We start from the raw sequence: 25,926 nt of genomic DNA, 5'->3' as shown, positions 1-25,926 counted from the left end.
ATGTGAGCAAGCTATCGCAGGAGAGTGGCAGCATGGGGGTAGCTGCTTCAGTACGTATGGAGTCTTCCAGGAAGCCTTGAAACTAGGGGGCTTTTTTCAAAGTGAGCTAGAGTGAGCAAATCTAGCTTCAGATCATCTACACCTGCTGCAAAAGCACCTCCTGACCATAGTGTTCAGCACCTGGTACAGAGAGGCCCTGATTGCAGTTACGACCCCAAGATACTATCAATACAAATTATAATAGTAACAATTTTTAACCATCCGTATGGTGCAAGGACTTATCACCTCTGGGGCCACCCACCAGAGTAGGGGTGGCCAACCCATTTAACAAAGAAAGCTGAAACAGTGGCGGAAAAAATACAAAGAGCCGCACCAGCATTGTCAAGCAAAAAAAGGAAAGCCCCCCCCCCCCGAATTGTCAAGCAAAAAACAAACAAACAAACAAAAAACCCAGGAGGCTGCCCCTTTAAGGAGCAAGCAAGTGTAGGCTTTTTGGCTACACCAGGCTCCCGTCAACAGCCGCCATCTTGGGTGCCATTTTGAATCGCCGACCCGGTGGCCGTTGGGGGAGGGGACACAGCAGCGGCTTCATGAGCCACACTTTTGGGGGAAAGAGCCGCATGTAACTCGCGAACCATGGGTTGGCCACAGCTGCCCTAGACGGGCACATGGCCAGTTTCTGCTGGGGGCAGGGGAAGAGTGTCTCTATGGGAAGTGATGGAAGACCCATTTCTTGACACATTTAAATCTAGATTGACGCTTGCAAGTATCCAGAAAGGAGCATTCTTTTAACAGGTCTTTCCATCTTCTATTTATATATACAATGATCAGCCACTCATCTACTGGCCCACTGGAAGAATATATATAATGATGAAATAGACTAAAATGAATACACTCGGTAGAATGTGTTTTTATTTGCCTGCATTAATCCCAGTACCTGGAGTACACATATTTATATAGACAGTACAGAAAGTACATCACAGAAACAAGAACATAGACATTAATAGACTGGATCAGACCTGAGATCCACCTAGACCAGTATCCTGTCTCCAACAGTGACCAGATGCTCCAGCCAAAAGGACAAAAAATCTCATGGTAGAGAGAAGTGGGGCAATCTGCCTGACATGCCAGTCAGCCCCAAATCCCTAATAGTCAGAGTTTGGTTTAAAGCCTGAAGCATCAGATTCTGTCTCCTTTCCAATATACTTTGTTTGCACTAACTATCCTACCTCTGTTCTTTCTTAGCTATGTAACCAACCTGTCCCTCTTTGAACCTTGCTAAATTCCCAGAAAAGCTGCCTCCTTTTCAAGCTGCCATTTTAATGTGCTTGCCTTTTCTCCATTTCATTTATTGAGATCATTGCTACTGATGCTGTAATATTCTGTTATGATTCCTCCATTCTTCTGCCCCACTCCCTCCCAGCTGCAACTGTTTGCAGGGGCGGCCCGTGGCTATAGGCGGACTCGGCCACTGCTTAGGGCGCCGCCTTCAACGGGGTGCCCAGGGTGCCCAATGATGACGTCAATCCATTGACGGCCCTACAGGCGGGGGTGCCGATCGCGCGTTCCGCCTGGGGCGCCAGCTGCCACAGCCCTCCTCAAACTACTCCTGACTGTTTGATATGTCTTGTCTGACTCTAGAGCTACATCTACACTGAAGAGTTTTTGTGCAAAACCAGCCGTTTTCATACAAAAAACTCGCGGAGCATCCACACTATACGCGCGTTTTGTGCAAGAAAAAATACAGTCAGTAGACAGGGCTTTTTGCACAAGAGTTATTCTTCTTTCTATGAAGAATAAGCCTTTTTGCACAAGAGCTCTTGCGCAAAAAGGAGTGTGTGGACGGACAAGAGGGGTTTCTTCCACAAGAAACCCCTATTGGAAAAAGCACAGGTTCTTTGATGGCCATTCTGTGACCATCAGAGCTTTCTTGTGCAAGAGCATCCATGGCAGTATGGATGCTCTCTTGTGCAAAAGCATGTCAGTGTGAATGCGCTCCTGCATGAGAACTTTTTGCGGAAGATCTCTTCCGCAAAAAGTTCTTGAGCAAGAAGTCAGCAGTGTAAACATAGCCTAGGTTCTTTGGGGGCAGGAGCAGTCACAAACTATGTAATCATACAAAGCCTACCACAATGAGGCCCATGTGCTGGTTGAGGCCTCTAGCTGTGAACAAAATTAGATTGCAACAATAGTTGTTAATAATTCATTTGCACTTATATTTAGTCACTAAAAATAACATGCAATTTCAGTGTTAACCTGTTACATAGACTACGGCAGCACATGAAAGTCAACACTGCTAAAACTAATGCGGGGGGACTCTGAAATAATTCCAATAAAATATGTTTCAAATTTATTGCCTTATTCTTTGCTAACCTGAATTGAGTCTCACTCCCACATGTTCCCGGCAGCTCAGTGTGTCACAGAATTCCCACAGTCCCTGTCGGCTATGGAACCAAGTGTCTGAGTGCCAATAACTCCCACTGGATTTAGCCGATGCCACCAGCTGCATATGGCCATAACACAAGCTACAAAGTTTGGATCCTGATCTGAACTTGGATCTGTCATTCCCCAAAGTTCAGAAGTGATTTGGGTTTGGGCTTGTGAATGCATGTACGGATCCATGTACAGATCCTTAGGGAGTGTCAGCTAAGGCAATCCCTATCCCAAAGGGGGCAACTCAGCCTGCCTGGAGCAGCAGGCAGGAAGGTTCAGGAAGTTCGGGCTGCAATAGGGACCCAGCTGCTATTCTCAGGGAACCCAGGAGTGTTCTGAACGACCAAGGAAAGATCTGTACATTATTTAGTGAGGCCTGTAATGCAGAGAAATGAAACTGCACTTCATCTTCATTTTGCTCATCCACAATGTACATGGTTGTTACTTTCCCCATGAAATGCCCAACTAATTGCTATTTGCATTATTAGCATCTGAGGGTTCAATCTGGAACATGGCTGGAGGCAAGAGATTTTAGCCCGTGTTGTTCACAACAAACTATTTACGAGAGATCACCTTTCAACAGGATAGAAGACTGAGGCCCACTGTGGTTGGTGGGGCAGGAAGACGTTTGTCTTGAATGCTGGTCTCCACATCAGTCAGTGCACGGTTGAACTACCACGTAAGTCTTCCATTCAGACCATGTTGCAGTGAAATGGCCTCAGTTTGCACTGTGATCAAAAGCCCCAGCAATGAGTTCCTCCTACTGCAATGAGAAGGTGATGGTCATCCGGAGTGTCAAGAACCACAGGAGGAAGTGGCACAGTACGATTCAATTTTCAGAGCAGAGGAAATGTGGATTTCTCTTATATGGGTGACTGACAAAGTCAGGCCTGATCCATCAAGCAACCCGCCTGCTGACTCAGTTTCCCCTTTTGGGGGGTTCTCAAAAACTGCACCCAGTTCTGGTCTACACTAGGGCTTTATTTAGACATAATTCCTCTCCCCTTAGATCGAATTTATAAGTGCACCATCCACACTACCAGACCTGTTATTTCGAAGTAACGGGCTGCTTATTTCAACATCTGTATTCCTGATTTCCTCAAGGAATAATGTTAATTTCAAAAGAGTTATTTTGAAATAGTGGTAGTGTGGACGCGCCGGTGCTGCTATTTGAAATACCTACTCCCCAGAGTCATTTGAACTAATTTCTCCCCAGTGCTTCCTGGGGCTCTAAGTCGAAGCATTAACAGAGCCTTCCTTGGACTAATTTTGAGGCTTCTCCATAGCAAGGACACACTATTTCGATTTTGTTATTTCAGGAGTTATTAAATCAATTTTAGTTATTTTGAAATAGTTTCCTAGTGTGGGCATACCCCCAGTGCGTCTAATAATACCCCTTCTTGGGGCCTGCATTTATTAAGACATCAACACTATCATAAAAAAGCAACGAGTAGGTTTGCTTTAGCTGCTATTATTTCTCCTGTCTCCCAACTCCAGTTTGTTAAGCCCCTCACTGGGTTTCTTTCCCAAACCCCAGCTCCTCCTGCCTGAGGTGTTCTCAAGTCTCTTCACTGGATGGTTGTTACTTCTCTTAAGATGTCTGCTCCTGCTGCTACTGCAGGTTGCTTCCAGCCAAGTCTCCACTCTGGCTGATGAGTGGAACCTTTTTCCTGCTCGTTATCCTCAGATTCTCTGATCTCAGAGGTTTGGACCTCAGTTCTCTCTCTTAGCTCCCCACGTCGCTTTGAACTGGACACCTCTTTCAGGTTCTCTGTGGATTTGCCTGGAGAGCCCTCTCCCAGACCTGACCTAGCTCCTGGCCACCTTCTCTCAGAGGGAGCAGGCTCTTCCCTAGGAAGCTGTGCCAACCGACCACTATCATGTGATGCCTGGTTACTTGACCCAAGCATTGGCTGACGCTCAAACTCATCACCAGACACCTGGTGACAAAGGAAAGGCAGGGCTGAGTCCATATCCTTAAAGGGCCAGCCCATCTTTCCTCCAGAAAGATCCCAAACTGTTTGACAGATGGACGAAAAAACGGTACCAATTCTACTGTCCAGGTGTGGGAGTTTCGCTCACCAAAGCCAAGAAAGGTTTGGGCCACATCAGCACTTTAGGACTGGGCTCTTCACATGTTATAAGAATTAATTTACCTCAGTCCACGCCTGGATAGAATGTGACATAGAAGAGCACAGCCACCTCACCTAGGAATTTAGGATAGTTCTAATTCTTCATTACAGCTTAGCTGTACTCAGCCGTTGTGGAGATTAACAGTCACAGTGGCTCCCTCATTTAAGAACTGCCTGTTCTTGGTAAAATGGACCTTACATCAGAGGAGGATTAGGTATAGCAGAGCTCTGCTTTGCTATGCTTCTTCCTCTCCCCAATTCACCCACTTCCCTTCATTCCCCTTGCTCTGCATGGGAAAGGGAAACCGGTGTACCCAAGTGGAGAGCTCTCTCGAACAGGGAGGATTCTTCACTGGCAATTTGTGATCACTAGGAGTCACCAGTACAATACAAAAAGGCCCTTTGCGGATCAGAAGATCTGGCCTTTGGGGGTTTATATCTCAACCAAAACACAAAAGTATTTTGAGAAGAAAAATGCCAGTCTCCACATCCTTAATGTGCCACAGCACAGCAAATGTTTCCTACAAAACTGTCTGAGTGTTTTGCTTCCTAACTAATGGTATAAAGCTTTGGAAAAGCACACGTGTTGTCTCTCCACCATGTTTTTGGGAGCTTTGCATTTGAATGCATTATGAACTTACAAGTGGTGAAAATGTTTTTCTCCCCACAAACACTACACTGCACAGGATTGCAACATATTCTCTGTCTTGCCTTCTAGTTCACTACTGAGGGATCCTAAATAGGAAGATATAGAACTGCATCCCCTTTGGAAGGGCATTTCCTGTGCGTATTTATAGGATTTGCCAAGGTTTTAATGCATCAAATTAAATAACCCTTACATGGGAAAGGCAGTCAGCCAAATGAATCGCTCATATAAATCTTACTTATATCATCTGTTTATGACAGAATTGAATTTTGCCCAGTGAATATGCAAAGAACAGTTTGATTCCCTCTGCTTCTTATGTACCAAAGGTCATATCCAGCATTGATTTCAATGGAGAATTTCTCATCAGTTTTAATGGAGATGTCTTCGGGTGCATCTGCAACAACTGCCATTTTCGTCATGATCAGGGATTGAGAGTTAAAGTACAGTTTTAGAATTGGGAGCTTTAAGAGACTCAGATGCTGTGCACACGGGCCATGTGATGGTGGGTGCGTTCTGATGGAATCAAACCTGGGACCTTTGGAGCTTAGTGCATGCACCTCAACTGCATGAGCTAAAAGCCAAGTGACTCTTAGCTTAGACTGTTGAACAAACTCATTATTGTCTCTGGGGCTACATCTATACTCTGAGTTTTCTTCAACAGACCCACATGTTAGATCACTTCTCCAATCCTTCAACTGTATAACTACATTATCAGCATGGATTTAACACTGTTCCCTACAGAAATCTTACCAGTGTCTTACCTGCAAAGTGTCCTTCGACAAGCTTATAAATTGTCACTGAGCTCCGGGAGAGACAAGTGAAGGCCATCTTTTCCTTTTAACCAAAACGTTCTGTGCTCTCCTTTCCCCTGACAACAGAAAGAAATGAAAGTGGAGTTGCACAAAGAAATCTGGGGGCAAGGGGGAAGAAAACCCACAGTGATGGTAAGTACAGCTGGCCCAAACTAGGAATTTCTGGGTGCTGAGAAAATTTGAAATTTCAGAATTAGGTTTGGTTCCAAATTTTTCAAAGTGTCCCCCAACCTGGGGCTCTTGGGCTATGTCTAGACTGCAGGCTTCTTTCGAAAGAGGCTCTTTCAAAAGCATCTTTCGAAAGAGCCTCTTTCGAAAGATCGCGTCTAGACTGCAGGCGGATCTTTCGAAAGAGCAATCCGCTTTTTCGAAAGAGAGCACCCAGCGAGTCTGGATGCTCTCTTTCGAGGAAGCCCTATTTACATTGAAGAACGCCTTCTTTCGAAAGAGGAACTTTCGAAAGAAGGCGTTCTTCCTCGTGAAACGAGGTTTACCGCCATCGAAAGAAAAGCCGCGTTCTTTCGAAATAATTTCGAAAGAACGCGGCTTGAGTCTGGATGCAGGGGAAGTTTTTTCGGGAAAAGGCTACTTTTCCCGAAAAAACCCCTGAGTCTGGACACAGCCTTGGGGAAGGAACCATTTGGGAAATGTCCACATGTGGGGTTTTCAAAATGAAATAGATGCCCTGAAACCACAGCCACCCAGAGGCATTTTGTCACACAGGATGGCAAACCTTTTCCGTGTCCCCCATACTGAAAAAGTACCATAAAATCTCCAAAAGCTAAAACATAATTAAACCAACTGCCTCCCTGTCTCCAGGGATTTAGCACCCTCAAACGCAATGACCAAGTGCCCTTCAATGCTGGTGCCCAAGCCAGCCGTCCCGACTTCCCCCCTTTGGGTATGTCTACACAGCATCTGACATTATTCCGAAATGAGAAAGAGTGCATCTACACAGCAAGCCATTATTTCGAAATAATGACGACTCACGGTAACCCTCATTTCATGAGGAATAAGGGAAGTCGAAGGAAGAATGTTCACCCTTCACCTTCCTGCTGTGTAGACAGCGCCTACAGCCAAATGAAGCTATTGCGATCTAAGCTACGCAATTGACAATACTGAAGTTGGGTATCTTGATTCGACTTCTGCCCTGCTGTGTCGACGTGCCCTCTAAGAGCAGCTCTGCCTGAAACCTTGGCTGCTGTTGATTGAAATTCCTACTGCACTCATGAAACTGACACAAATGCCTAGACTCCCAGTGTCTGTGGCTGCAGGACAAGCCCCCCATGGGAACAGCTCTGAGGCAGGAGACCCCAGGCCTTCCAGACTCCCTGATCAGCTGGGTCCTAGGGCTGTCCACGTGGAAGCTAAGGGTTCCCTGGCCCTAGAGCAGTCTGCATAGCAGAGCTGCCCCAGAGCCATGGACCCTGGAACACCAATTAGTTTGGTCAAATATTCTTGATTGGGAAATGGGTATTTTCCAATGAAACTGATCCATTGGAAAACTTCTGGCAAGTTTTACTGTGACCTGGGAGCAGAAACTTCTCTTGGTTATAGTTTGGTACAGAGGCCAGCACGAGGAGGCCACAGACCTTTACTCAAGGCACTCTAGCAACATAAGTCATAAAGCCGTGGTGTCCAACGCACAAGCCACGTGTCACATGTGGCTATTTGGCCGGCTGAGTGTGGCTAGTTGGCTCACAACATTATTTACATTTTCAGAATAATGTTACAGCACTAGCCACTATTGTGGCTACTGCTTCAGAACGGGTTGGACACCACGGTAACAAAGCACTGTAATATCAACATAGAGCATGACGGTAAGGACAACGCCCAGAATCCACGGGTGTGAGGTGCTAAAAGGGCTGCGAGAACACGACTTCACAGCATGGAGTCCTATTTAGGCAGATGGTTATCATAATAGAGGTGTCTGATCTAAGTCCATAAAAGGCTAAAAGGAGGTTAGGTCCATAAAAGGCTATTAGCCAGGGGATAAAATGGTGTCCTTGGCCTCTGTTTGTCAGAGGCTAGAGAGGAATGGCAGGAGACAAATCGCTTGATCATTGTCTTCGGTCCACCCTCTCTGGGGCACCTGGTGCTGGCCACTGTCAGCAGACAGGATACTGGGCTAGATGGACCTTTCGTCTGACTCAGTACGGCCGTTCTTATGTGCTTATGTCACTCCATAGTACCGAACACCTCTGTATGTGTGGTGTTTATACATGCATGCATTAATATCAGTTCATATCCATGTTCTGTGAATCTGCTTCCATTGTACATCCTTGCAAATTCCCCCATTAGTATATGAAATCTACCTCCTTGGCATGATAGGCTCCCATCTGCACTCTCAACGTTCATACCTTTACTGTTATGGTCCCTCTTTCTTGCAAGTCATACCCGCCGATGGATTGCAAGGCATTAGCGGTGGTGGTGGAGACATGGATTCGGAGAGCTACAGCAAAATACATTGGTTTAGTTGTGTTAGAAAGGTGCATGGCTGGCTGGGGAGGAGTAATTAGTTAATGAGGCAGGATCAATCTGTGTAGAAGTTAATGTTTAGCGTCCATAAGGTGGCATTTCATTTCTGGCCTGAATCTTTCCTCCTGTTCAGAAGGGTTTGTAATTAAGATTTTGGTTTTTAGTCTGACTCCATTTAAAATGAAGTCACTTGACAGTGATGGTCTCCAGGGCAAAAGCAAGGTGTTTATTATATAAACCTCAAACTTGCTCTTTTAATATTTGGTCTTATAATGTCCATAGCTATCTACATCTTTGCAGTTATCACTATGCTGCACAATGTGGTCATTCACAGCCCCCTGGCATCATCAGGAGAAGAAATGAGCAAGCAAAGGTTTCTCTGTGTAGAAGGTCTATGACACACGGTCATGTGTGTCTGAGGGCAGTAACAAACATAAAAAATACCGTGTTCATTTTAGGTTCTTCAAAGATTAGACCTTCCAACTGGTTGTGAACAATGTGGACAGAGCAATGATCTGGAACTCAGGAGAATCTGGGGTATATTCCTAACTCTGGCCCACGTCAGTTGGGTGCCCTGGGTCAAGTCACTTCACCTCTCCATCCTTTATTTTGCCCCACAGTAAAATGAGGATAATGATTCTGATCTCCTTTGTAAAGTGCTCTGAGATCTGGTGATAACAAAGCCTTATATAAGAATTAGTTGTTGTTATCTGAAATGATCTTAGATGTAAGAACCCTAGAGTTCATCAGAGTGGTCCATCACAGCATTGCATGGCAAAGTTTTGACACAAACAAGTTAAAAAAAGTGTCATGCAGGATGACTACAAACTCATCATAAATGATACCTACGCAAACTGGTGCTTTCCATCCTTGAAGCCATGTTAACAGTGTCTCCAAACAGACAGTACCGTGGCATTGTGATTCCCACCACGCCTGCCACAACAGGTCCTAAAGTACAAAACAAAGTACAAACCATGAAGCTATCAAATCAGAAAGTGTCGTGCAAAGCAATTTTGCCTCGCACTCAGACTCCTAGCCAGCCATTGGAGAAGCAGTTTAAATGAGAGAGTGTCCGTCTCCTACGTGGATCCCAAGCCTGGGTACGTGTAACCCCTCAGTTCTAATCCCCTCTCTGATACCAACTAACATTTTTGATGTTCGCAACTCATGACTTTTAGTCTCAGTTTTCACAACAGCGAACACAGCAATGTTCCCTAGCTAATCTGACTGCTGCTATAAAAACGATTTTGTGTACAAATATGTTCTAACTGGGATGAGTCGCTTAATCTCACGAGGCATCTGTACAATGGGGATAGTAACAGTGACCTCTTTGAAAGGCTCTTTGTGATCAATGGAGGGAAAAAGAGCTAGGATTTATTTAAAGATCATAGAAATGCTTAGTTGTGTTATTAGAGATGAAACTCATCCGAATGCTTTCATTTTAATACAATTATTTCCCTCTTTTATTTTAACATTTACAATTCTCACTGAAACACCATGAGAAAAGAACATAGAAATTGCCATGCAGGAGCAAACCAGTGGTCCATGTATGCAACAACATCTGGACTCTACCAATACCAGATGTTTCAGACTATGAGTTCTATAGCAGCAGGGAGTTGTGTAATAAGCTGCCCATAGGAGAGATTTCTTCCTGACCTCTGTTTGAGAACCTAGGCCTCCCTCACCCCAGGTGACTGCCCTGCCCAGTAAGCTAAAATGGTAAAGGGGATGTGGCCTCCTCTTCCATTTTTGCAGATGAAACGAATCTGCAAATTTGTGTCCAGTTTGTGAGTATGTTTCATGTTGTTCAAAACCGTTTTTTTCAGCAAATAAAGCATTCATCTGAGACACGTTGCTCTGCTCTAGGAATTAGATCCTATTCACTCTAATAGGAGGCCGCATGATAGTTTTAGGCCAATATTTGTGGGATGACCAGTCCTACCACTGAAATGCACTTCGAAATGATTTTGCTGGAATGTGCTGCATTGAGTTTCGCCACAAACGCATCTGTTAGCATAGACTCCAAGCTATGGTTGAACAGGAAACAGAAAGCACCAACGGGGAACGCAGGTGTCATTCTTTAGATGAGTACTGCAGAAGCCCAACACTAATAGAATCATTATAAAGTGATTTACATAGCACTGCACACGTACGCAGTGATTTACAAACACAGATAAGAGTGTTGTAAGTAGTTCTAAGAGTTGTAAATTCATGTTTTACAGTTCTATAGCACCTTTCAGCCAAGGATCTCAAAGCATTTAAAATAAAAACTAATTAATCTCCCCAGCATTCTGTCAGGTCACTGAATGTTAATATTGCCACCTTGCTGATTGGGAAACTGAGGATGGAATTGTTACAGAAGTTGCCAAGGCCAGACAGCAAGTCATGGCTGAGGTGTGAAGAGAATCCGGAATACCCAGCTCCCTGACTCATGGGCTACGTCTAAACTGGCATGACTTTCCAGAAATGCTTTTAACGGAAAAGTTTTCCGTTAAAAGCATTTTCGGAAAAGAGCATCTAGATTGGCAGGATGCTTTTCCGCATAAGCACTTTTTGCAGAAAAGTGTCCATGGCCAATCTAGACGCGGTTTTCCGCAAAAAAGCCCCGATCGCCATTTTCGCAATCGGGGCTTTTTTGCGGAAAACAGTACTATGCTGTCTACACTGGCCCTTTTGCGCAAAAGTCTTTTGGAAAAAGACTTTTGCCCAAACAGGAGCAGCATAGTTTTTCCGGAAAAGCACTGATGATTTTACAGTAGATCGTCATTACTTTTCCGGAAAATCAAGCGGCCAGTGTAGACAGCTGGCAAGTTTTTCCACAAAATCAGACGATTTTGCGGAAAAACTTGCCAGTCTAGACACAGCCATGCTGTAACAGCTCAGTATGTGCTACAGCGAGTTAAGGATGAATCCCATGCCCAAGATTAAAACAAACATTTAGCTACTAGTTCTCCAGGCAAAAATCCAAATTACGGTTAAGGAGAATCTTGGCTGAATTAGGAGTGGAGGACAAATCTCTAATCACTCTCCAATCTCCTCTTAATCTGATGCTTGACTCATCCAGAGGTGAATTATGCATTGATGCAAACATGTGAATTATGCATTTGTGGCTCAGTTTCTAGGGACCGAGAACAAACCTCGGTATTGGAAGCAGACGAGACTCATGCTATTTACCGGTGTTAATGCCAATCCGCAGTTTCAGCTTATCTTTGGGCATGTGCCCTATCTTGAAAGGGACCACTGCATTGAGGAAGTGCAAAGACATGGTGGCGATTTCCTCCACGTGCTTCATTCCATTGCGGATGGGGAGGCCACTGGCAACCATGTAGGCATCGCCAATTGTTTCAACCTGTAGCAAAGAAAACAAAAAGCACTTAGGCATCTGAGTCACAGGGCAAACAATAGCCAGCCTTAGAGACCACGCAAACGAGTGGACTTAGCTTAAAAGAGGGAGTTAAAATTGTCTACATTTTAGTCATGGTTCTGCCATTGTGTTGCAGAATGATCCTGGGCAAGTGACTTGGAGTCTGATTTAAAGTAATTTGACATGGAAGGAAAGAAACCCACTGACTTTGATAAGCCTTGGCTTAGTTTCTTCACATCTGTGCCTGTTCACACTTGGGTTAAACTTAGTAAACAGCTTGCCTCATTGGAGGATCCGTAGATAGGTAGCTGTCATTTTGAAGATAAACCTTTGAAGATACCTACTGTAGAATTTAAGTGCTAAATAGGATTTGGAGAAAGATAGTCAGCATGGGGAGAAATGGATTCAATGACTTCGAGGTCCTATCCAGCCCTTTGTATATGTTGGCAACTGTTCATGGAGTCCAGAACTGCTGAGCTCCATTTCCCTTGCAACAGGATGGTCGTAGCAACCTAAAGACCAGATGTGTCTTTTTTTTAATTGAAAATGGATGAGTTACGTTTGGAGAATGCTTTAAGAATCATTGCTTTAAGGTGCTCTGCAGCTGGCTTTGTGGTTAATGCTATGATTGTTGGGTACAATCAACTCTCCTACCTTCCTATACATGTACCACACCTGAGCGCCTTTTTTGCAAGCTCGCTCCAAAACACTAAGTCTGTCCCTCTTTTCCAATGATCGGACCAATTGCTGGGGCATCCTTTGTGACACAGAGTCGCTAGTCTAAAGGGCCTATGTTCAACCAATTTAATCATCTTCCCCGGCCACCATTCATCCATCAGATGCTTAGACCTCTCTTTTGCTATCAAACAGGGCGGCATTCAGATAGACAGCTTAGAGGGAGGGAAGTTCTGTGAGTCACTTCCCATTCCCACTCACACACATGTACAGAATTTTATTCATGACTGCTCTCAAACATCAACAATTGGAACAATTTACCCAGGACCATGGTGGATTCTCCATCAAGGCTGGTTGTTTTTCTAAATGCTCCATTCTATGAGTTATTTGGTGGAAATTCTTTGACCTACACTATACAGGAGGTCAGACTAGATGTTTCCTTCTGGACTTGGAATCCATTAATCAAGACACTGAGCTAACATCAGTGATGTTAATGGGGCTTTGGATGCATGTAGCTACAGACTGACTCAGTGAGGGCTCTCTCTCCAGGAAACTCCCCTCGACTTCGATAGACGTTCTGCCAACACACTGCTTGCCGGACGGGGCCCAGCAATGGCGCTGCCCGATGAGCAGGCAGCAGCGTGTCTCACCTTGTATACATCGTAGGTTTTAATGATGTTATCAAACAGGCTGTACAGGTCATTCAGGAGACTGACCACTTGCAGGGGGTTGCTGAGGGAACACAAAGTGGTGAACCCAACGATATCAGAGAAGAAGATGGTCACAGACTCAAAACTCTCAGGCTCCACGGACTTCCCCGCAATGAGCTGCTCTCTGATGAAGCTGGGACAAGAGGAGAAAATGATCTTTTTCCTCAGGTTTGTTTGATCTCTCTCTCTCTGTTCCCTAGCCCCCCACCTCAGAATAAATCCATTTGGCCTTGACATCCTGCGCCTTTGGGAAATACAAATGGTCCATTTAAAGCACTTTCAAGACTGCCTTAAAAATTCCCAAACCAGGATTCACCCTGGGTTTATATCAGCTTCCACTTTGGCAAAAGGTCTCCAGATTAGACCCTCTACTGGAGGAAAGAAGATGCCACAGAGAAAAATGGCCACAACCTCCCATTTGCCAGAGGGGCATGGGAGGGTGAAGGTCAGTGGAGCACTAGATGGTGTGAGCACTACATGATGTTGGCTAGCATGGATTCAGGCCATCCCCACAAAATATCTGTCAAGGAGGAAGGGAGCTGGCATGCTGAGACCACAACCTATGTTGAACAATTCAGGCTCATTGTTTCACTTCTGCTCCTCATGTCTGGTGTACCCAGAGACAGTCCTTTGTCTTACACCAGCAATTCTCAAAACCGTGGGTCAGGACCTGAAAGAGGGTCACAACCCCTTTGTAATGAGATCATTGGGACTGGCTTAGAACTGCTGGAGCTGGAGGCCAAAGCATGAGCCCCATTGCCAAAAGCCAACGACATCAGCCCTGAGCAGCAGGGCTCAGGTTATAGGCCTGGGGTGGAAGCCCTTAGGTTTCTGCTTTGCTAGGCAGTGTGGCTTGGGCTTTGGCTCTGGCTCCCCCACCCAAGGTAGCAGGGCTTGGCTGATTCATTCTCCCTCCTGGAGCTGTGTAATAATGTTTGTTGTCAGAAGGGGGTGACAGTGCAATGAAATTTGAAAATTCTTGTCTCAGACTGTCAGCTCCTGGGGTGGGGTGGGGGGAGAACCGCCTTTTGGTTCTGTGCTTGTATAACATCTACCACAGTGGGTCCTGGTCCCTGACTGTAGCTTCTAGGCACTATCATAATATAATTAATAATCATTAATAAATAATTAACATTAAATAGTTAAAGCCCGAGGCAACAATCCATTTGTTTTCTACTAGAATGAGACCTTTTCTCCAAAGCTGTGCGCATGTGAGCTACTGTTGAGCTTGCGATTACTTCAGAAGAGACTGTGCGGCCAGCGCTTAAGTTACTGAAGTGCTTTGCAAAGCATCCTGGGAAACACCATGCATTCAAGGCTCCGTCTTGCACCAATTTCTATGGTCAACAAACTTGTGAACATACAAAGGTTGTTTGATTACCTGGGCAGCATAGCTGACAAAAGTTTATCTGTCTTTTTCTTCTCTGCTACCAACTGGGCTGTCCTTTCTTCCACCACTTCCTCCAAGTGATTGGCATACGTTTCCAGCTTATTTACCATGTTATCCAAGATGCCTATGTGGCTAATGGAATTGTTCAAACAAATACAGTATCTATTTTTTAAATTTGCATAATGGCATGAAATAATACAAAGTATTGATGGGAACTGTATTCCACTTCCATTTCCACTCAAAGATCCACTCCAGCATCTAGAGTTCATTGAGGAGAAATGACTTATGATACTTGGCTACTCCTCACTAGGGCCTCTCATGACATGGAGACTAGACATGCTACAGATAGTGTTAGTACTGAACTAATGCTTTCACAGAGTGTATCTAGACTACATGGCTCCATCGACGGAACCATGTAAAGTAGTTTACTAGACATAGTCAATGAAGCGAGGATTTAAATAATCAGCTGATTGTCGGCACAGTGCGGCGGCCATTTTTATTTTAATGAAGAGGGGATTATTTAAATCCCTGCTTCATTGACTATGTCGAGTAAACTACTTTACATGGCTCCGTTGACGGAGCCATGAAGTCTAGACAAATCCACATAGTATTTGGGAGCTCTGGCTGACAGAAGGCACAATTTTGAGATGGATCATCAAATCCAAGTCCCTTGCAAGACTCAAAGTGATATCTGTCATTATGGCCAAATTCTTCTGTAGGTAATTGTATGCTAAGTATTTAAAGATACCATCAACTAAAATATATTTTTCTCTGATGGGTTTTTTACATATCTATTACCTGTATCACTTAAGATACTATAAGTGAAAGATTAGAGCATAAAAATTCCTCTTTTTTCAAATTCCTACTTTGATAAAACTCTGCATAACATTAGTTTAATGATTCCTCCTGTATAGCCCACAATTTCCACCATAAGGGACTTTTTCTCAAGAAAGCAAAGAAAAACATGTAACCAATAGAAAAAATGGGATTTCAAAAAGGTAAATATTGATAGAGTGGAGCTGCAGTCCTTGGAATCAACTTCAAAAGCTTTTCTAAAACTGGCTAGCTGTTAGGTTCACTGCATCCATGTAAACCATGCCCCACTGCCCAAGAGACCCCTGAATTGTGCTTTTAGCTGGACATTATTCATACAATCACAGAAATATTTGGCTGGCCAGGCCCTGAGAGGGCGTCTAGTCCAGCTGTTTGTGATGAGGCATGACTAGTCTAGATCCTCCCGGACAGGTGTTTGTCCGACTTCCAGTGACGGTACTCCACAACCTTGCTTGGAAGCCTAGCCCAGAACTTTGCTATCCTTATAGGTCCAAAAGGTGAGCTATTGGGGAAAACCTACATCTTCATCTCCCTGGTCTAACCTGTCCTGCAGTGGTGCTGTGGGCTGTTAAAAAGGTGCCACGTCCCATCTCTGATGCAGACACATTTCAGCGCTATGTGAGCAATCCCCACATATTGGAGACCATTCCTATAACACTTGGGGAGCCCACTGGATGAAAACCACAATGTAGATCTGGAATAATTCTCAGACAGACAAATAAGACTCACCCTTCGGGGCTTGCATCTCTTAACCCTCTCTTCACAGAGGAGAATGTTGGCCTTCTCCCTGGATCTTCATCCCAACAAGTCCTAAGCATGGCAATGATCCTTTCGCTGCATTTCTCTGTCGACAGGGATGGTCGCAGTGGGACCAGCACAGTGGGGTCCCGGAGTCGGTTTATTATCTCTGCAAATGTGATCAATCAGGATTTGAGTTGATTAATTATTTTAGGGGAGGGGGATTATGTCAATGGTTTTCCAACTACGGGTCACGACTCAGCGCTGGGCGGTGGAATGTCGGGGGTTGGGTCCCATTGTCGGGGGATCAGGGGGTGCTAAGGCAGCTCCTTGCCTGTCCTGCATTGCAGACTGTGCTGTGCCCCTCCTGCCACAGCCTTGACCCACCCCCAAGCTGAAGCCCCCTTCTACACCCCAAAGCTCTCCTCCTTAGCCCCACCCTGGAGCCCAGACTTTAGTCAAATTATGTTGGGTCGTGAGCATCAATAATTTTCTTCAGCTGGGTCATGAGGAAAAAAGTTTAAAAACGGCTGGATTAGGTGTCCCTAACTTTGGAGCAAATTATCCAGGTCCTTAATACAGGAGGTTGAAGGGAGAAAAAAACACCAACAAAGAATGAATGGAGCTTCCCTTTCTCTTATGCACCTCACAGAAGGGTCAGAGCAAATCACAGTCTTTCATCTGGACAAGCTTAGGGTCTGCTTCTTCTATCCAAAGCGTGCAGCTGCCCAGTTTCCAAGAAGGAGTGGCCTGTCTCGTCCCACAGTTGTGTTCACACACAGGGTGTGTCTAGACTACAGGGCTTTATTGACAAAAGTGGACTTTTGTTGACAAAACTATACCTGCGTCTACACTGCCGCTGAGTTCTCTTGACATAACGTCGACAGAACTCGGCAGTTTTGTTGACAGCTGTAAACCTCATTCCACGAGGAATAACGCCTTCTGTCAACAGAGTTCTGTCAACAAAAGGCATTATTGCATCTACAATGTCCTTTGTGTCCACACTATCATGTCGACAAAGTGGCTTGCTTTGTCGACAGAACTGGATGTGGTCTAGACGCTCTTTGTCGACAGAAGCTTTGTCGACAGTATCTGTGGGTCTAAACGTACTCACATTGAAGTGCTAGGGGAAACTATCTCTAGAGCTACAAGCTAAATCTTGGCTCTATAAGAGAGATGTATCTCCTCCTAGACACAAGGATTTCAGAGCTGTAGCTGTTGTAACTTGGCACATGCCATATGTAGCTCCAACATGTCAATGGTGTGGTATTTAAATTGGGCCAAACTTCAGCTGAGTAATTACTACACTTCACTGTGACGCACTTACACACAGAGTCAGAGAAAAAGGTGCAGTAGAGCCTTATTATCGGAGCAGTCTACAGGACGTGGAATTTATTCAGATCAATAGAAGGTCAAACAAGATAGAGGATTTCCTATGAGTAATGTCCCTCAAGGAAATACTATATGCGGACTATAGGAGTTTGCGAGAGAAGTCATCTGCTGCTGTATTTGAAACAAAGCCAAACATAAAGCAATTGCTTTTTTCAGTTGTAAAGAAGGCAGCAATGAAAAATAGTGACAGGAAATCAATAACGAGTTAGCAAAGCACTATGAAGCACTTGCTCAGATTAAATTCTAAATTCTGAGGATTTATTAGGCAAAATTGCAAAATCATTTAAACATACATACAGTTAAGCCTGTGCGCCTTCCCAAAAGACCAAAGTTGTCTATGCTCAAAAAGCAGATAGTTCAGTGATACAAGTGACTATCCTCATTCACAGTGTACAAAAAGTCCCTTGCCTACAAACCATGTGGGTACTCTGTGATTCTCAACTCAGAATAGCTAACCTGCTCTCGCTACTCTGGCTAAAATAACATTAAAGATATGTCTCAGAGGGGGAGCCCTGTTAGTCTGTAGCTGCAAAAACAAGGAGTCATGTGGCACCTTAAAGATTTATTTGGGCATAAGCTTTTGCAGGTAAAAACCACTTCCTCAGATGCATTGGAGTTAAAATTACAGAGGCAGGGATACCCAAAGAAAAGAGCTACTTATCCAGTGTAGGAATAGTGTTACCAAGGCCAATTCGGTCAGGGTGGATGTAGCTGAGCCCACACACGGAGTCCCTTCATTCACAGTGGTCCTACACTGGATAACTCCATGTTTTGATACACTAGTACCGATATCTATATCCCTGCCTCTGTAAATTACCACTCCAATGCTTCTGATGGCCTGGTTTTTACCCACAAAAGCTTATGCCCAAATAAATCTCAGAGAGGTTGCCATGTTAGTCTGTAACTTTAAAAACAACGAGTAATCTTGTAGCACCTAAGGGTATGTGTACACTACGCGCTTATTTTGAAATAAACTATTTCAGAATAACAGCTCCCAAAATGGCTGTTTCTAAATAGCTCAGCCACACTACAACTGGCCATCGAAATAGCGCAGAGATATGTTGAAATAGCGCGTCCACTCTGATTGGCGGCTGAATTGCATTTAAGCCCCTCCGCACTGAAGCACTTAAAGCAGACAGGGCATCCGGACAGAGCTCACTTCCTGGAGCTGCTGCCTGAGGCTCGTGCTTAAAGGGGCTCCCCTCGATAGCCTTGTCTCAGCCTCCTCTCCATTGCCTATTTCCTTGCGGGACAGCAAACTCTTCTCACTGGTTTCCCTTGTGGAGGCCACAGCACTGCAGCCATGGAGCCAGACCTGCTGGAAAGCAGTTGCCAGCTCTTAGACCTCCTGCCCCACCTCCTGGCACAGTTCCTGCAGGCTGCCCACGTGGCTCTGCAGGAATAGAACCCCCAGATCTCTCTGGGGCACCTCCTCACCTCTCTCCATGGGCTGCACAGGCAGCACAGGCCCTCCTGCCCTCTCCTGCACACTGGGCACTGCCGCTTCTGGCAACGGGACACCAGTAGGCCAGGGCCTTTGAACAGCTGCGCATGGCTGCCATCTGGCAAGCCCATCAGGGGGCTGTGTGCATCCTGGGGGCCCTGAGGGAGAGTTTCAGACAAGACCGACTATGACACTCTGCCCAGGGCCTCCCCACAAGGGTCATCTGCATTGCCTCTCTGTGCCTTTCCTCCCACACCCTTCCCTTCCCCTGCCCCCTCGTCCCACCTTCCCCTGTAAACCAAAGAAACCAGACTTTTTGCTTTGGAATAAGAAACTCTCTGTGATATTTATTTGGGGGAAATATAACTGAGGTGGGACTGGGAAAATAATATGGGAAGCGGGGGGAGGAGGGAAGAGAGGCTCAGGGATGGAGCTGGGACTGGTGCCTACCTCGGGTGGAAGGCCCTTGGTGGCCGCAGTGGGGATAGGAGGAGAAGCTGGAGAGGCAGAGGCAGGGACAGGAGCGGGAGTGGGAGGGAACTTGGGAAGGAGAAGGTGCGGGGAGGTGGATGCTGAACCGCTCAATCACGGTGACCAGGTGGTCGACGGCAGCGGTTTATGCTGTGCAGATGCTGCAGTTCTGTTGGGACCGCTCCCACCAGCCAACCACTGCTCCTGCCTCTCAAAACATCGCTGCAGGGCGCACAGGCAGGCGATGTGTTTCCCCTCCAGGTCATCCTGGGGTCGTCTGCAGTAGTGAGATCGGGAGGCTGGCCCGGGAAGTGGGGGACCCGCCTCACGCGCAGCTGGTCCAGCTGTGATGAAAAGTGAGAAGGGCAGTCACCCCAGGAGATACTGTGCATGAAGCCCAGACCTCATCTCTGAGCCGACACTGAAAGGTCTCGGTTCAGATGATGGCGATGTGCTTTGAGCAAAGCCACCTGTGGCCTGCAGGGTCACGGACGTCCCAGGGAGCCTCATTGCTCCCACATCCTGGGACAAGCAGGCATGGGAAGGTGCCCGCCAGGCAGGAGTGGGGTAATGGGGTAGCTCACCTTCCCTCTATGCTGTGCACATGCCAGGGCTGGCAATGGCAGCTTCCCACAGGGAGAGGACTTCTGCCTGCTGGAGGAGGCGGGGAGGGTGCTGGGGGACGTGTGTGTGTGAATGGCAGACACTGTTTGCTGGGGAGGGTACTCCTGGGGTCCCCTTCTCTTCCTTCCTCCCAGCAGGTTCCCAAGCAGGGGCTTTGTCCTCCGCCTTGCTGCATTTGCCCGGGAGCAGATGCTGTCCCGAGAGTGCAGGTGTGTGCCCATGCGCGGTACTTCTGTCTGTTTCCCTGACCCCCTTCTCCTTAGTGGTGGCTTGTGGTGGGAAGGTGTCCCACCACAGAGTCGCAAGAAAAGCAGGTCTGTGCTGGAACCCTGTGAGAAAGAGTGACTGGTTCCTTTGTGGCAGCCTCATGCGGCTATCTATCTGGACTGGTGCTCCACGTGCACCCACGTGCACAGGCTGCTGTGCAATTCCCCAGGCTGAGATGGCCATGCGAGGAGTGTGCAGCCCTTCATCGCCCACCCATGTATTTAGGGAAAGTAATGGAACTCACCTCATAGGCCTTCCCCGGCTTTGTCCGAACCCTGGGAGACATCCCGGAAGGGGGGTACCGGCTCCAGAGACAGGATAAGTTCCTGGCTGGCAGTCATGATGTCAGTGCTGGCCTCCTTCTTCTCCATCTCCTCCTCGTCCACAGCCCCGCCCTCTGGGACGCTCACAATGGATATCTCCAGACCAGAGTCCATGACAAGTGGGGGGAGAGGGACCGATCCCCCTCTCAGGATGCGGTGCAGCTGCTCATAAAAGAAGCATAACTGGTTGCTGCCCCAGAGTGGGGATTCAGCTCCCTGGCCATCGTGTGGGCTTGCTTAAGGTTTTTTCATTTTCATGCACACCTGCTCCTGGGTGCACGTGGCCCTTCTGGCCCAGGCTAGTGGCCATCCAGCCTTAAGCATCTGAATTCCTGCATGTGGTGTGGCGATACTTGGAGGTTAGCCTCCTCTCCCCAGACCTCAATGAGCAGGGCTTGACGAGCGCTGCTCGCCAGCCACGCGGTTTGGCACACTGTGTATGCGCCGATCGCGCTGCAGCACCATGCCGGGCTAAAATCTACTCGCCACGGGCGAGCAGATTGCCCTAATTGTCGAGCCCTGTCGATGAGATCCAGGATCTCCGCACTAGACCAGGAAGGGGCTCTCCTCTTCCGTCCCCGGGCAGAAGCTTCAGAGCTAGCTGCCGGCTCGCTTGCAGCTGTGGAGGGCTCAGTGGGAGTTCAGGGGTCACAGATGGCATCAGGGAAAGCAGTGACAGGATGCTGGTGTGTGGCGCAGGGCTGTCAGGACCTTCCTTGTGCCACAAACCCTTTCTCCTGTGACTGCACCTTTAAAGCATGCACAAGAAGGGAAACTATAGAGTTCTGAGGGGTGTGGACAGAGTGGCTACCAAGGCAACTGTGAGAATCCTTGGAGGCCATTTGTTTCGAAATAATCACAGCTGCACTGTACACACACACACACCCTATTTTGAAATAGGCATTATTCCTCATTCAATGAGGGTTTAATATTCCAGAATGGAATATTGCTGTATAGACTCTCACCTCATTATTTCAAAATAACGCTGCCGTGTAGATGTGCCCTTAGGGACTAACAAAAATATATAGAATCATGAGCTTTCTTGGGTAAAACCCACTTCATCAGTCTTTAAGGTGCCACAGAACTCCTCGTTATTAAAGATATGGCAGCTCTTGTTAAAGCTGGGATTGAACTCTAGCTGCTAACTGAATTAGCTATTTCCAGTCATCTGAAGAAGTGGGTTATGCCCATGAAAGCTCATGATACCATCGACATGTTTTGTTAGTCTATAAAGTGCTACCAGAATATTTGTTGTTTTTTAACTTTTTCCTGTTCCAGACTAACTTGGCAACCCCTCTGAAGATTTTAATTGCAAGTTCGCTAACACTGGTCACAGGTCATTTGAATTTAAAAACGTCACCTTGTATTTGCAGGAAAGACGCGTCCGAAATGAAGTTACTCCAAAAATGTGCTCACAGAGAGAAGCCCACCTGGAAATATAGTACAAAGTGAAGAACAAAGCTCTACCTTCTGCTTCCTTGTTCAGGTCTTGGAACGGCCCATCCTCATTGTTATAAATCAGCTCCCTCATAATTATAGCAAAACTGTAGACGTCCCCCTTTTGAGTCCCATGGAATGGGAATTCCCCCATCCTGAGCAGTTCTGGGGCTGTCCAATAGAGATCTACAAGGCAAAATAGGAAACAGCAGGGAAGTCTGTGCTCTAGCTGGGTCAAACTCATCACAGGCAAGGAACAGGCTTGGCCACCTTTTAAAATGCTGAACGTGATACAGGGGTAAAAAAAAGACAGGACTATGTGAGTAAAGCAAAGGGGGAAATCCCCAGCGAGCTGTAGCCCAGAGTGGGCTGAGTAATTGTTATGGGGTTTGTTTGTCTACATGTGGGAAATAAAACTCAGCCTAGAAAGAGACTCAAAGTGAGTTAGTGAGGCTTTGGTGGGCTGGAGAGAAGCCAGCACCTTACAGATGGTATTGGCATGACTCCTCACCGCTGTGGCTCTTGTAGTTAGCATCCTGTTCAGATGCATGAGGCTGCTAACATCTCAAAGTTATTTATCTCACAGTTATTATTTTAGCCATTTGCAGACACAGGCAAATTTCACAGCATCACTGCACTTGAGTCACATTTTCAAGCTGCTTTTTTTTGTGTGCAAAAATAAAGGTTAGAATTGTGGTTTTTCTCTTTTTTAGAAATAAATAAAGGCAGCAATTCTTCTGTAATCAAATGATTCCAGAAACTGGGGCTCTGGACACAGGTCTATAAGCACATAAGAACAGCCACACTGGGTCAGACCAAAGACCCATTTAGCCCAGTATCCTGTCTTCCAACAGTAGCCAATGCTAGGTGCTTCTGGTAATAAAGTGACCCATCCTCTGTCCATTCCCAGCTTCTGGAAGAGGGTAAGCTTCTGGTAGAGCCATTGATGGACCTATCATCCATGAATTTATCTAGCTCATTTTTTAAACCTATTATAATCTTGGCCTTCACCACATCCTCTAGCAAGGAGTTCCACAGGTTGCTTAGGTACTGAGGGAAAAAATATTTCATTTGTTTTAAGCATTCTATTATTTTGTTTGGTGATCCCTAGTTCTTGTGTTATGAGAAGTAAATAATACATCCTTATTTATTTTCTCCACACCAGTCATTATTTTATAGTCCTCCATCATATTCTCCTTTGGTCAACTCTTTTTTAATCTGAAAAGTGCCAGTTTTATTAATCTCTCCTCTCAGAAGCTGTTCCACATCTCTAGTAATTTTTGTTGCCCCTTTCTGAACCTTTTCCAGTTCCAATATATCTTTTTTGAAAAGAGGTGATCACATCTGCACACAGTATTCAAGATGTGAGTATACCAGGGATTTATGTAGAGGCAAATATGATATTTTCTGTCTTATTTTCTATCCCTTTCTTAGTGATTCCAACATTCTGTTTGCTTTTTTGACTGCTGCTGCACATTGAGTGGATGTTTTCACAGAATTATCCGCAATGACTCTAAGAGCTCTTTCTTGAGTACTAATAGCTAATTTAGACCCCATCATTTTATAGATGTAGTTGGGATTATGTTTTCCAATGTACATTACTAAGCATTTATCAACACTGCTACATATTTCTAGAGTTTACGCCTTAATCCAACCCCAGCTACAAACCAAGAATTATCACCAAAATTATCTTGCAAACATTTTCAACAAATAAATTAAAGAAAATCATAAACTATGCAGAGACAAATATTGAACAAAAGAAAGACAAAAACTGATCAGTTAAAAGTATCTGCTGTGATCTATTCACTCACTGATATGCAATATCCCTGGAATTAAAAAAGAGAAACTCTCTATAATTTCCAAAACTGGGTGGAAATCACCAATATTCAAAGAGGTAGTTGTAGATAAAATGTGTGTGAAGACAATTATTAGTAAAAGCATCCTCTACTGGAATCCATGCATCCTTGTGTTTTGGTGCATCCTTTGTGCTTGTAATCCTTGCACAATCCTCTTACCTGCATAGTTGGTGTTTTTCTCAGTAATTACTCGATATTTTTTTCCATACTTAAATTCCCATAATCCAAACCCACACAGCTTCACTTGCATGCGACTATCCACCAAACAGTTTGTAGGTTTCAGATTTCCATGGGAGTTCAAAGGGCTTCTGTGAAGAAACAACATTCCCTGCAAAAATAGGAACAGAATGACTATAAAATGGCAGCTATCTCCGCACCAGCAGGATGACAGGATCCTGTTTGGGCTGTCAGTGCAACAAATGGCAAATGCAACCAGCTCTTGGCTCAGCTAATTCTGGTTAGAAACATCAGGGCTTTCATCCCAAAATCTCACTGGGTCTATACGAGTATTTTCCCCCCCATTATATTGTCTAAGCTATTTGCAGCAATAGTCTGCTTTGGTCAAACCCAACCAGAAACCTGCTTAGTTATACCCACACTTTGCTGGGTAGCTGCATTTTTCTCTCACTGTCCTCATTCCCTTCCCTAGCCCCTTGTTTTGTTGTTGCATTCGCCCATGGCATCTGGTCTTACATTAGGCCCTGATCCCGGACATTGTTTCTACACGGACAATTCCTTTTTCCCACCTGGAATCTCTGACCTCTCTACCGAGATCCCTTGGGTACTTACATAGTCCTTGTGAGAAACTGACCGTATCAAGCTGTGACGTAGTGGGGGAACCTGGCTGGTTTCTATGCTGCTGGCTCTGGGGTAACCCCCACTGGCTGCCGTGGGTACCACGACCCAGCAAAACAGGATGAGTCACTATGCAAACCAGTATGGCCAGACACCCCCCATGGAGAGGAACAAAGGAAGGTGGAATGCTGCCCTGGCTGGGGGGCAGGGCTGGAAGAGTGTTGGTGAGTTGCTGTCTGTGAGCATGGAGGAGACAGCCTAGGGAGAGGGGCTGGAGTTTAGGGGCCCAGTCTCCCCCCAACTCAAGGGGGCCTGAGGCATCCTAGCCCAGCTCTGTGACCAGATTACATCTGTGCTGTGCTGTATCCTGGAGAGGCAATAAACTTCCTCTATTCCACCGGCTGGTGCAGTCTGTTTGTGCCATTTTGGGGTGCAGGAGACGGGGGACCCCCAACGCGCCGTCACACTGTATCAAGCAAATCCAGAAGAGCCGACAACCTTGTCAGGCCCCTGAGAAAGGCAGGGGGAGAAAGGGGTGGCTCCACGCTCCCAGAGGGGGCGGAGCCTTGGGTGGAAGGGGCGGGGTTGGGGGCAGCCAGCCTTCAGCGCCACCTGGAGTACACCATGCTGCCTCCCCAGGCCGCACCAAGCATCAATGCTCCAGCAGCAACTGAAAAGGCCCAGGGCTCTGGCTGCCATCGCTGCTGTAGTAGCAGCGGCTGGGAGCCGCTGGCCCTTTTGAATGACCCTGAGGCAGTTGCCCTCTTTGCAACCCCATTGACAGGCCCGTGCAACGCTCTTGAGCAATCTGATGGAATTAAAATACATTTTCCTTAAATCTTCAGGGGGGTTGTTTGATACCTTTGAGGTGCAGCGTATGAAAAATGCAAGTGTGCTATTGTGGAATTTTATGCAAGCCCTCTAAGGGTATGTCTACTCTGCAGAGCTTTTTTCGGAAACACGGCCGTTTTTCAAAAAAACCCTTCACTTACGTCCACACTGCAGTTGTGTTCTTTTTGGGGAAAAAAATCAAAAGAACAGAGGGGTTTTTCCAACATTGATAAACCTCTTTCTCCAAGGAAGAAGCCTTTTTCCGAAAGAGCTC

General features: G+C 46.0%; 1 protein-coding gene across 1 annotated transcript in view; it reads right to left on the bottom strand.

Annotated features, from left to right (window-relative positions):
* Positions 1 to 900: 900 nt before the first annotated feature.
* LOC102448215 (guanylate cyclase 2G-like) overlaps positions 901 to 25,926 on the bottom strand; it is a 41,799-nt gene continuing 16,773 nt past the window's right edge. The window contains exons 11-20 of the mRNA XM_006135026.3: positions 24,186 to 24,354; positions 22,201 to 22,356; positions 16,204 to 16,381; positions 14,632 to 14,772; positions 13,191 to 13,383; positions 11,676 to 11,850; positions 9,351 to 9,449; positions 8,384 to 8,475; positions 5,973 to 6,079; positions 901 to 3,196 (exon numbers count right to left, since the gene is read on the bottom strand). Of these exons, the coding sequence (XP_006135088.2) occupies positions 5,996 to 6,079; positions 8,384 to 8,475; positions 9,351 to 9,449; positions 11,676 to 11,850; positions 13,191 to 13,383; positions 14,632 to 14,772; positions 16,204 to 16,381; positions 22,201 to 22,356; positions 24,186 to 24,354 (1,287 nt within the window). The 3' untranslated portion in view covers positions 901 to 3,196; positions 5,973 to 5,995. The remainder of the gene's footprint in view (positions 3,197 to 5,972; positions 6,080 to 8,383; positions 8,476 to 9,350; positions 9,450 to 11,675; positions 11,851 to 13,190; positions 13,384 to 14,631; positions 14,773 to 16,203; positions 16,382 to 22,200; positions 22,357 to 24,185; positions 24,355 to 25,926) is intronic.

Source organism: Pelodiscus sinensis, chromosome 8 (assembly GCF_049634645.1).
Source record: "Pelodiscus sinensis isolate JC-2024 chromosome 8, ASM4963464v1, whole genome shotgun sequence".
Taxonomy (NCBI): domain Eukaryota; kingdom Metazoa; phylum Chordata; order Testudines; family Trionychidae; genus Pelodiscus; species Pelodiscus sinensis.
Note: the sequence above shows the minus strand (reverse complement) of the source record. Positions and strands in the feature narration are given on the sequence as shown.